Below are 13,218 nucleotides of genomic sequence, written 5' to 3' on the forward strand. Positions count from 1 at the left end.
CTGAATATATATATAGTTTGTTTCTGAAACAAGTGTTGAAAACAGTTAACTCGATTTGAATTAAAGAGGAGTCCCTGCTGTTACTGAGAAATATCTAGACTTGCTTCATTTGTATTGTCGAAAAGGCTCGCCAAAGGGGGTGAGGTGAGGTGAAATTGGGTTTAACGTCGTGCTTGAGAATATTTCGCTCATATGACGAAGTGTATGCGTGTGTATGTGTATGTGCGGCTGCTTGTACTAGCTGGTTTTAGAGTGCAAGCCCATTGAGATACCATGCCGCAGAGAAAGCATGAATACCCCTCTCAGACACATTATACTGACTCCGAGCCGACCAGTCCTTGTTGTACCCATTAATGCCGAGCGCCAGGCAGGGACCAACAAGTACCATATTTTAACGTCTTTTGGTATGACGCGGTCGGGGATCGAACCCGCGACCTTCCGCTCTCCGGGCGGACGCTCTTACCACTACAGCATGGAGGCGGTCGGCTCGCCAAAGGGAACAAAACATATCCATATTAGGTACGCTGGTCTAGATTAAAAACAATAATGGTGAATATAAAAATGTATATTTTGTTATAGTAATTTGAATTCATTTTATTTCAGCAATTTAGCTTCATACTTACCACGTGTTTTAAGCATCGTGTTCAGAAGACACTTGTTCTGCCTTTGCGTGTTGAGTGATATCTGATGTAACTTTCAGGTTTATGAGTGAGTGCATATGGTTATATATTATAAGGAATAATCCAGCACGGCGGAGCGACACTACAAATGGGCCTCACACATTGTCCCATGTGGGGAATCGAACTCGGGTCTTCGGGTTGACGAGCAAACGTTTACCACAAGGCTACCCCACCGCCTGTTTATGTCAAGAGGTTGTCGGGATTCAGGGACGAGGAAATAAGTATCAGAATGTGAAAAAAGATGGTCTTCGGGATTAAAGACAGGAAATGTTGGCATACTCTGAGGCGGCAACCTGAAGTTAGCAACGAGTTCGTTATTCACTATATGTCTCATCAGATCTATCTAATATAAGATAGTGTAAATCCCAGCAACTGTTTAGTTATTCAGCACCTCTGAACAACGAAAAACTAACCAGCACCGGGTTTGTTATTCAGACTCGGACTAGTGTTGAATAACGAATAGCGTGCTAGCAGCGGGTTCGTTATTCAAACGCTCTACATGGAATATCTATAGTAATGTCGCCATTGAAACGCATGTAACAAAAGACAGCAGGTGTATTAATGTGAAAGAGATGTTGAGTTGTTAAGAAGTTCTGATAGAATAACTAAACAGCGCCGGAATATCTATAGTAGTGTGGCCATATACACTGCACGTTTCTTTTACAAGTGTAGGACTGTGCAAGAGCTGTTTAGTTATTCAGCACTTCCGAATAACGAAAAACTAACCAGCGCCGGGTTCGTTTTTCAGTGTATGCCCATTAATTCTATCAAATGTAAGATATATATAAAATACCGTATTTCCAGAGGGTTCGTGTATCGTTATTCGTCTTCCGAATAACGAATAACGTGCTAGCAGCGGGTTTCGTTATTCGGTTTTGAATAGCGAAACACGGACCTGCTGGAAATTCGGTATGTTGAATTTGTTATCATATATTTGATAGAATTGATGGGCATAAACTGAATAACGAAACAGGTGCTTGTTAGCTTTTCGTTATTCATGAATGTTGAATAACTACACAGCTCTTGCATAGTAGTACACCTGTAAAATGAACCTGCTGTATTCCATTACATAGGTATCAGTGTATATGACCCCACCGCTGTAGATTTTTCATGTATAGCCTTTGAATAACGAACCCGCTGCTAGCACGTTATTCGTGATTTGAAAAACGAATAAAGATTAACGAACCTGTTGCTAGCACGGTATTCGTTATTCGAAAAATGAATAACGAATAACGAACCCGCTGCTAACTTCAGGCTGCTCTCTGAGGCATACTCAAAAACAAAAATAACCTGAAATATTTGTTTTCCATGTTTTTAAACATCTTACCCATGCTTCTTGTAAGAGGCGACTAACGGGTTCAGGTGGTCAGGCTCGCTGACTGGGTTGACACATGTCATCGGTTCCCAATTGCACAGATCGATGCTCATGTTATTGATCACTGGATTGTCTGGTCCAGACTCGATCATTTACAGACCGCCGACATATAGCTGGAATATTGCTGAGTACGGCGTAAAACTAAGCTCACTCAATCACTTAAACATCTTAATCCTTGAACAGACGGAGCTCGTCCAAAATAGGTAATGCTATTTTATTAACGGCATTAGATACGTAAAGAAGTATACAAACGTAATAATAAGTTAATGTAACGAAATATATATATAAGGTAATATACTGGTCATTCTACCAGTAATTCTCTATTCATTGTAAACGACTTTAAGGACCGGCTTGCTGAAAGTACGTGTGTGTAAGCACGTGCTGACTATCGTAAATTCGACACCACACAACCTGTCTCGCTTTTAAGCCCCGCCCACTTCTCGGCAATAATCACGTGCAGGTTGTGCAGAGCTGTCTGTGTTTTGTCTGTCACGCGACGCTCAAAGCGGCTGCGCGACCTTGCACGGACTGTAAATGACAGAAACTTCTTGGTCGGGGCGGGAATCTGGAGGTTCACATGATTATATCAGTATAAATATTGGTGCAGTATAGAAGAAGTTTCTCGGTCATCTGCTTTTAACTATAAAATCTGGGAGAGGGGGGGGACAATTTGTATCAAAATACAAAACCACATTGTGGAATCTGTCATCCCTTCACTGAAGTCTTCACTATCTTGAGATATTGCTGTTGGCAAATTTTGTTAATCACGAGACTCATTTAGCAAAGCACCTCGTTCCAACTAAAGGAATGTCTGTTTGGTTTCAAGACATTGTTTAGATTTTTAATGTTTAGCTTACATATTTTCTCTGGACGGACGCTCTAACAACTACACCACGGAGGCGGTCTTTCAAACATGAACAGGTGCAGAGTTACTGTATTAAAATATACTAGAAGTATCGAAAACTGAAATCGTAGAATATCTCTCCGCTACTGAGGCTGGTTTTATAATGCATGCCGATTGAAATATCATCTCGCAGTCTGACGTGAGTGAATAAGTTTAGGTTTACGCCGCTTTTTCCAATATTCCAGCAAAATCACGGCGGGGGACACCAGGAATGGGCTTCACACATTGTACCCGTGTGGGGAATGGAACCCGGGTCTTCGGCGTGACGAGCGAACGCTTTAACCACTAGGCTACCCCACAAGTCCGTGCGACGCAATGTATTGTATAAACGTGTAGTATAGACATTGCGGTATATATTCCAAATGTTTTTGACTCGTCCCAAACTGTAAATGCATGTTTAACGCCGCCAAACTCTATACTGTTACAGACATGCTTGTAAATTAATTATAAAAATCTGCCAAGCTTGAACAGCACCTCCACGATGGTGAATACACTTGTTAAGCACTGACCCCGCTAATCTGGAAATCCTTTCAAGACAGATCTCCTGGACACACCCACCTGTATGAGGGAGTGAGTTTGGTTTTACGCCGCTTTTAGCAATATTCCAGTAACATCACGGCGGGGGGGACGCCAGAAATGGGCTTTACACATTGTGCCCATGTGGGGAATCGAACCCGGGCCTTCGGCGTGACGAGCGGACGCTTTAACCATTAGGCTACCCAACCACCTGTATGAATTGTCAGACATTTCACTCAGTAGCTATATTTCATTAATCTTGAAATGTCTCCGTGGGAATGCAACCGTCCGTATTATGGTGGTATGCTGCAATAAACATCCTCAGGCAGGGCTGGACGGGGTTGAGTGAATGCTATTTAGCGCCGCAGTGAGCAATGTTCCAGCGTTATTACTTATGACGGACTGTAATTAACCCAGTCTGGACAATTCGATCCAGTGATCAAGGGAAATATGTACGATCGTTCCTGCCTTATGGGGTGGTCTGGGTTAAATTAATTTATTCAAATCCGAACTTAGTGGCTTTTACATTTATTTTCTTAAATTAAATAAACATAATATATAGTGGAACGATCGGAAGTATTACCCCACCGGATCCATTTGTCAGTGACTGGACGATCCCGTTGGCATCTGCATGCCAATATTGCTTGACTGTGTAGACTGAGTCGACTGCAAGGGATTCACATTATGCGACAAATCTGAAAGATCTCTTTTCCCGCTTGAGCGGGCATCCCATTGTGAACTATCATACATTGTAACTATGTATTGTGAATAACGAATTGCGTGCTTTTGAATTTAGTGCATTGTCATTTTCTGTTTTTTAATAATAATGTAATGAATATATATGCTTTTAAAATAGAACTCATTTGAGCTTTGTACTTAAAAGGTGTATTAATTCAAACTTGATCTCGTCACTACATGGCTGGAATAATGCCGATGTTACATAAAACCCAACTCAACTCAACAGCTGCTCAGACAGCTATCGAGTGCAGGGTACAGCGAGTGAGTATATTTAATGCCGCTTTTAGCGATATACCAGGATTATCGCGACAGTACACCAGAAACTGGCTTCCAACATTGTAACCATGTGGGGAATCGAACTCAGGTCTTCGGCGTGACGAGCCAACGCTTTAACCACTAGGCTAGCCGACCGCATTGGGTACAGTTATCACCCACCCTTTTAGTCGTCTCTTCCGACATGCAACATAACCGTTACTATCACGGTAAAGTCAGTTGACAAAGCAAAACATAACACTCGGGTAGGAATTACATCTATATTCTATGGTACTAAAACTACTTTTCAATACAGAAGTGTCTTTACAAAGTCGACCTATTTACAGGAGTCATATTCCATCAATATTACATACTGACGGTCATAAAATAACATCAATAAAACTGTCGGAAACTTCTAAAATTTCAAATTTACAATGACGTATAATCCTACATGCTAAAGCATCATAAATAAAAGCATTTAAATGCACAATAAGATCTACTAGATACTCAACAAAAAATCTGAAATCTTAAAATGATGTAAAATTTCAGGCTATTTCTTGAAACGTACTATTTTAAACTAAAATGTCTATTAAGTTTGACAGTCATTGCACCAAAACACGTTGCTAAAATGTCCCCGCATTTTAACACATAGCACTGCAAGCTTTCTGTCAAAACGGTAAATTCGTTTCGAGCACAGCACTCTTGTTAACACATTCACGTGTTCCTAGACTAAACAATAAACAGAACTAGATAGTATATATCATACACAACACGGTGAGTTCATCAATTCCTCAATGAGTCAATATTAAAATCAGTTGCGAATAAAAACAGCTCCTCATCTGGAAAACTGGATTCATGACGAGTCCCCGTCACAACAACATACACTTGAAATGTGGAATGTAACAGTATACACAACGCAGGTAAACTCTCTATGTACGCCGCTTTTTACCTGTGGCCATGCGCGTTGTGCGGAGAGGAGAGGGGCTGGTTCGAAACTCGGAGTCGTTGTTGAAGGGGCAGTATTTGATGGTGTGGGCGTGGTCCCCGATGGCTTGGCAAATTGGACACGGGTACTTCCGCAACACTGGGCACGCCGTATAGCCACGAGAATCCTTCAAAACATGCCCGGTGTACACATGTGGTGGTTCCTTGTTGTTCTTGCAAAATACACAGATCAACTTGGATTTTTTCTTCCCCTGCACCTGTAGTTGTGTAACATCGCCACGGGCGGTCTTGCACTGTTTCAGCCACAGGTATTCCTTGATCCGATCATTTGGAACGACCGGGATCTCCCGGGTGGGGGGTTCGTGTCCGCGCACTTTCTGCTGTATGATGTCATACTCGTCCAATTCGTATGTAGTTCCGTTCCTTTCGAATTCCGCAGTTGTTAAAGCACGAAGTCTTTCCTGGTCTAACTTGCTGAAATTCGAATTCACAAGCGGTGGATTTGAAGCTTGGAAAGTTACATACTTGAAGCTGTCGCTACTTTCATCCGATGACAGGGAAATATCGGAACTGGGGCTCAGCTCGCCCCGGCCCCCGGCGAACTCCTGACACAATCCAAAGTAGTCCTGGTAGGGGTCGTAGATGTGGTCGTTGCCCAGACATAACACGTCGCTAAACGCGGAGTCATTCCTACCTGTGAAGTCTTCTTTGGTAGATAAGATTTTCTTCTTGGCGAGCTGTGGCGTGAATTTGGGGATCTGAGGGAGAAGTAAGCTTTGACTGTATGGAACTTCATCCCCAGCCAGTAGTTCGAAGTCGTCAGTTGTACGACAATCCCCGGAGTCAGGTTCAAGCACAGGGTGTAGTAGCATTGTGAAATCAGCCACAGGTCGCCTCCGAGTTGAAGATGGTAGCCTCGGTCTATGGTGCGCCGCCTTGGATGATACAAATTGGCAGCACTGACGACTCTCGCACCCGGCGCGTGTGACAGTGCACGAAGTCCACGTGCGTTTTATAACTTGCCATACGTCCAGGCCGCCAACGACTTTCATTGGCTTAGGTTTCTCCCGTCAAATTAACAACGGGGCGGAGCTTACATTATTTGTAAACATAAATCACGTGACACGATAGAACTTGGGGAAACGAAGCAACTTTTTACCAGAAATGTTGATTAAGTTAATATCTTGCATTCCAACCATGGATCTTGATTTAGGAAATACATTGATGATGTTTTGGTACGTGAATGCTCAAAGTAAATTGTTTTCAGGCTGAAGGATGAGGACTATTTTTCTAAAAAAAAGATTTAATGGATATACAACTTTTTTATTCTGTATAGGCGACGTTTCGACATAGATTCTAATGGTGTTGTCAAGCAAGTGATGACAACGACATTAGACAACGACATTAGAATCTATGTCGAAACATCGCCTATACAGAATAAAGAAGTTGTATATCCATTAAATAAATTTATTTTTAACATAGTCCTCATCCTTCATCCTTCATCTACCCAACTTCTAGAATGCCAATCAAAGAACTGTTTTCAGGGTGACATGGAAAAATAACTTTTAAAAATATTGGAAACAATATCGATGTGTAATGCTTATGCTGTTAATTGTATACAAACATATACAGTTAATTACATATTACATAGCATCAACTTGACCTACCACACAAGGAATGTGGGACCAGCCTGGGAGGACGGACAACAGTGACACATTGTAACACAACATGTGTGATATAACAACAGTATTGCTACGAGGTTTCAAACACGGCGGTTATGTTTGAAGAGTATCACAGTGAGGGACAGTTCTTGGAAACCAATACTCGCAATGCAATGTCATGCTATATAAAATAACCCGTGAAAAGGGGTGTTTGAAAGTGTTTTGTTTAACGCAATATTCCAGGTGATCGGGTGGTCAGACTCACTGACTTGGTTGACACATGTCATCGTATCCCTATTGCGTAGATCGATGTTCATGCTGTTGATTCCTTGATTGTCTGGTCCAGACTCGATTATTTACAGACCGCCGCCATATAGCTGGAATATTGCTGAGTGCGGCGTAAAACTCAACTCACTCACTCACTCCAGGTGAATGCAGTTCTACGTAAATGTTGATCATTTTGATTCTATCAAAATATTTTGCTTGATTTGTCAAGCTATATGGTAGCGGTCTATAAATAATCGAGTCTGAACCAGACAATCCCGTGACTGACATCATGAGCATCGATCTGCGCAACCCGAATACGATCACATGCATCAACCAAGTCAGCAAGCCTGACCACCCGATCCTGTTAGTCGCCTCTTGCGACATGGGTTACTGAAGATCAGATTTTACACGGATTGTAACGGATGGCATTTGCTGGAAAGGGTAGTGGTTGTAGTGCCTGATGTGGATGAGGGGAATGAGCGAATGTTGCACAACGCCGTAGTTTGGGCTATGTCACGGCTGCATCACGGTAACTACCCTGTCAGTAACATACGTATATCATTCGGGTCCAGGCAGTGGTGGATGGGTGCACTTAACACACAACATCCCAGATAATAACACAGACCTTCTCAAAACCCACGCGTTCAAGTGAAGTGGTATATTCAAGAGCATATCAAGTAATCTGCATCAGAGTTTCAGTTCCGAGAATATGAGTCAAGGTTTGATGTCCTCACAGATACACACACAGACACCTGCGCCGAACTCTGCTTTGATGTGCTTAAATCTGGATACTCTGTTCAACATGACGTCAATTTTAATGTAGGTTAGTTGTGCCATGCATGGGCGGGTCCAGGAATTGTCAAAGGGTAGGGGGGCGGATGTGTGGTAGTTTGGAACAAACCCCACCCCACCCCTCAATGCATAACATTAACTTCAATGTGGTCTTTAGTCATTTTCAAGGGGGCGCCTCCTTGGATCCGCCAGTGCCATGAATATTTTGGTTCCTTTTTCCGACCACGAAATTTATTTATTAGTTTTATGCATGAATGATTGGTTAAGATTCCATCATTGGAGTGTGTCGAAGTGCGAGGCGACATATACACACTCACCCTCGACACGAATGTTTTTAAAGTAATGAAACATTACAAGAGGAAATAACCCAAGTTTCGGATTGAAATCATTGTACAAATTCCAGTCACAACTGACGTGTTCGGTCATGTTGTTATACGCCGAAGGCAGGAAATGTGCAGTATATCACCTGAAAGGCTGGAGCAGAGAAACCAGGGTTTGATAAATCAAGGGGGACCACCAAGCGTCACTTATTACCACGACATACAACCAACCACTTGCTCTGTCCTAGTTCAGTCCTAGACTAATGCTTAGCCTCTGAATATATATTATTTTGATTGTAACAAATAAACAAATTTAAATTGAAAAGGAGCCCCGGGGAGTCCTGGGGAAATCTAGACTTTCCTTATTTAGGACTTTGGCATAGTCTGTCATATCCAAGAAAGCCCACGCAAGTCTAGAAAATGAAGAAAGTCTCAGGGCTCCTTTTCATTATATTTTATTTTTTATTATCAGCTTTTTACTGTAAAATATTTTCATTTCAGAGACTAGTTGTTAGCCTAGACTTTGGCATTGCAGGAAGGGCTAGGCAGGCGACAGGCTGCAAAGCTTTACATAGGCGGATCGTGGGTGTGTGTGTTGGGTGTGTGTGTGTGTGTGTGTGTGGGGGGTGTGTGCGCACCGCCCATTTTGTCCTGAAAGTTTAAGTGACCATTGAAACTCTCGTGAAAACGGGTTCCCCACTCGGACAATTCCCCACACAGGCAATTGTCGAGTTGCATATGTTGATTCTTTCCCTTGCACATTAACAGCAAAGGAGTTAATGGCTATTCATACAAGCATTGTTCTGCTCAGCACTTACTGAGGCAAGTTGGAGCGATGGGATAGCCCAGTGATTAAAGCGTTCACTCGTCACGCCGAAGATCCGGGTTCGATTTCACATGGGTACAATATGTGAAGCCCATTTCTGGTGTCCCCCGTCGTGATATTGCTGGAATATTGCTAAACACAGCGTAAAATTAAACTCACTCACTCACTGAAGCAAGCCTAGATTCTGAGACAATGGGACTTTCTTTCCTTTTCAAATTTATATATTACTCATTTTTTCTGTCAAAAGTATGTATGTAAAGCATGCATGAATGTACTTATGGGTGCAAGAATTGTGATGTATGTGCAATATACATTTTTATTTATCTTAAATGTATTACTGTGATACATACATGTGTCTCATAGGCAAAATGGCCGGATGCAATGTAAACGTTTAAAATGTGTTATTAAAGATAAAGATAAAATGTTTATTGTGCAAACATTCCATACAGAAACAGTGACAATTTTCTATAAGCTACATAAACAAGATATATAATGAATCACATATATATGATGAACAACAAAACATAATAATATAAATGTGTATAATAATAATGGCCTAGGACAATCAGATCTTCTATATTTGTTTAAAGTTGTACATGTGGTAGCAAATAATTTCTATACTATTTGGATCATTATTTCTGTCAACAACATTATTACACACGTGCGTTCATACGCAAAAAAAAAGAGGTTAATTTTTTCAGTGATAGTAAGTCTGAGAAAGTTATTAATTTTAGAGGAAAGGGAGTTAAATAAGGACTTTCTTGCATCTGAATATTTAGTGCAACACATGAAATGGTGTTCCTCATGCTCAAGGACAGAGCACTGATCACAGAGACGGTCCTCCAAAGGTGTAGGTGGTCTTGTTCTCCTACCCAGTTCAATTTTTAGCCTGTGATCACTCAGTCTTAGTTTTGTGAAGTGGATACGGTGTTTTGTTATCTTGCAGTGTTGCAGGTATGGTTCAAAGTTGATTTCAGATATAAATTTTCTATATGTTCTAGGTTTGTTCCTTGAATTTAATGTGTTTGGATTATCTTGAACAGATGAAAATTTCAATTGAAGGTCCTTCAGTACAGAAGAGGAAGTAAGATTACTTTCCTTGATTTTAAACTTATCTAAGAGGCAACTGAGTTTATAGTACAATCCAATGTGTGTCTTTATTGATTCATTAAAAGCATGTTTTAAAATGGTATTTGGAGATTGTAAAATATGACTGTAGAATTGAACAATGGATTTAATTACTCTGAATAATAGGGGAAACAAACCAAGCCCTGCTCTGCATGCCCAGTTTTGCGTTTGCGGAGAAACTCCCAGAGTACGTTTACAGAATTTCGTTTATTAGCATGTGACACAATAATAAAATATTTTTCTTCTTCTTCTATATTCAGAAACGATGGTTACAGAAACAGTTAGAGTGGGGGAGGTTGGACGGGGATGGACGTAGGGAGGGGGTGGGGATATGGAGGGGGTGTTAAATAGCGGGATCTGTAAACTGTTTGGATCTTCAACGGTAATTGGAGATGAAAGATACTCGTCGTTTATTGTCACTCAGCCTCTGTACCTCATTAGCTATCTGTTGATTCGTGTCACCACATACCGCACCCCTCCCCCCTTCCCCCCAAGTCCCCCTCCAACCGAGCCTCTTGGAATCTGGGCATCACACGTGTGAGGAGGTTTAGGGCTAGTTGGCTGAGATTACATCAGTGCCTCTGTAATTAGTAAAGTATTATCCCATTGTTTACAGTGGTCCCGACACGGATGAATGGAGTTAGCCCAGAATGTAAATAAACAGGTGAAGAGTGGATGAAGATCAATTACCTTCAGATACATTGGAGCTTATTCGTTCATTGGTTTCATAAGTATGTACAAATACACAGTATATATCTTATACACACAATGCTTTATTATGACCAAGAATTTACTATACTCTCAAAAAAAAGAACGATTCCTAATCATTTTCACGAACAGAAGTCCTGAATTAATTTCCAAAATATGTCACCATCTTTACACCTTTAAATGAATTCTATATCTTAACATAGTCTCCTCATATATTATTTCCATGTCATTATACCACATGATTTCTAAAAAAATGTTATAATGTACATCATTTATGTATGAAATGTATCTTGTACCTGCTGTGTTTATGCTTGTAGTTTAAAGAATATTGCCACTGTTTCTTCATGGAATGATATGCAATAAATATCTTATCTTATCTATCTGCATAAATTCACCAGGTCGCGTTTTACTGTCTTAACTCGACAGATTTTATACTCTACTGTTAACGTACTATCTGGTTTAGTCATGATATGGCTGAAATACTGCCTTAATGTATAACCGTAGAATATTCACTCAAAACTATAACCCGGCCCCCATAGATATACGTAATGTTAAATATCATTTATTTATATTTTCAATATACTTGTATTTTGTCTCAGGCCTATACTACAAACCAAACGTCACGCTTACTTCCACAGTATTTTGCCCAACTTGACACTCCCGAGTTTTACCAAATTGGTAAATGTCGAGACCCGACATGGAATGGATCTCTGCGGACCTTTGTTGATACAATTGTTAATTTGAATTGACGGTTTGTAAACAGCTAGGATGCCGCTCTCTCTCCCACTCCCAGCTAGTTACCAAAAAGCCGACGGCCAAGCCGACCTCTGGGATCAGATACAAGCCTACCTCTGGGATCAGAAACAAGCCGACCTCTGGGATCAGAAACACGCTATGTACACCACCAGTAGTTTTACCTTAGTAGCCAGTCAACATGGTAGGCATAATATCTTTGGTATACAAACCCACCATTCCAAATTCGAATCCAGTATTCCATTCCGAAACCTCCATTCTATACTTTCACTATGTCGACCCTACTCTTACTCACTGGAGGAGCGGTGGGCCGGGGTAGCTTAGTGGTAAAAGCGTTCGCTCGTCACACGAAAGAACCGGGTTCGATTCCCACATGGGCATAATGTGTGAAACCAATTTCTGGTATCTCCACCGTGATATTACTGGAATATTGCTTAAAGCGGCATAAAACAATATTCACTCACTCATTGGAATACTGTCCAAAGCGTCGTTAAAAGCCAACTCACTCACTCACTATTTGCATCATAATACGAAGGTCATCTGCACCCTGACGTGACTCAGGAACACAAAAAGAAGAGATTGGGGTACTTGATCAGCCAAAGAGGCAGGGTGCAATAACAGATATTGCTATTTGAAAAAGATGTGACAGAAACAATGTTATTTTGAGGTCTGAATAAGAGGAGACGCATATTTCCACCATCTGTACCAAACTGTCAGCAGATATCGGCGGTATACCTTAGATATTTGTTTGACTGGTTGATTTTAGAAGTTGGCGAAGCTATAAGAAAGCCTACAACGTTATGGATAACAGTTTATGGTTTATTGCATACAGCGACTTCTCCATATTAGCCACAGTTACTCTGGTGAAGAGCATCACTCCACTTAATTCAACATTTCCATCTGAAGGATTTGTGTTAAACGTTTTTGCAGAAGTTTGTTTTGAAACTGAATGTATGTGTTTTGTTTTACGCCGCCTTAAGCGAGAAAACTAGCAAGTTACAACGGAGTAAATACGTGCGTGAATGAAGTGAGTGAGTGAGTATTGTTTTACGCCGCTTTTAGCAATATTCCAGCAATATCACGGCGGGGATCACCACAAATGGGCTTCACACATGGTACCCATGTGGGGAATCAAACCTGGGTCTTCAGCGTGACGAGCGGACGCTTTAACCACTAGGCTACCCCACCGCCCCTGAGTGAATGAAACATACGTACACTGCCGAGAGTGAAATATACAGGCTGAAGGGACATGAATGGCTTGAAAATACCTTTAATGTTTTTGTAAAAGTGGGCGTAATTGTGTTTTAATGCTATAAAAGAGACCAGACAATGTATTCATTTTCAGAAACTGAA

The 13,218-nt window shown here is 41.1% G+C and overlaps 1 protein-coding gene across 1 annotated transcript; it reads right to left on the reverse strand.

Annotated features, from left to right (window-relative positions):
* Positions 1 to 4,732: 4,732 nt before the first annotated feature.
* LOC124268527 lies at positions 4,733 to 6,393 on the reverse strand. The gene has a single exon (XM_046703513.1). The coding sequence runs from the start codon at positions 6,280 to 6,282 to the stop codon at positions 5,395 to 5,397; it is 888 nt and encodes a 295-aa protein (XP_046559469.1). The 5' UTR covers positions 6,283 to 6,393; the 3' UTR covers positions 4,733 to 5,394.
* Positions 6,394 to 13,218: the final 6,825 nt, after the last annotated feature.

This window comes from Haliotis rubra, unplaced genomic scaffold (assembly GCF_003918875.1).
Source record: "Haliotis rubra isolate DU_JTF1 unplaced genomic scaffold, ASM391887v1 Scf1389, whole genome shotgun sequence".
NCBI lineage: Eukaryota > Metazoa > Mollusca > Gastropoda > Lepetellida > Haliotidae > Haliotis > Haliotis rubra.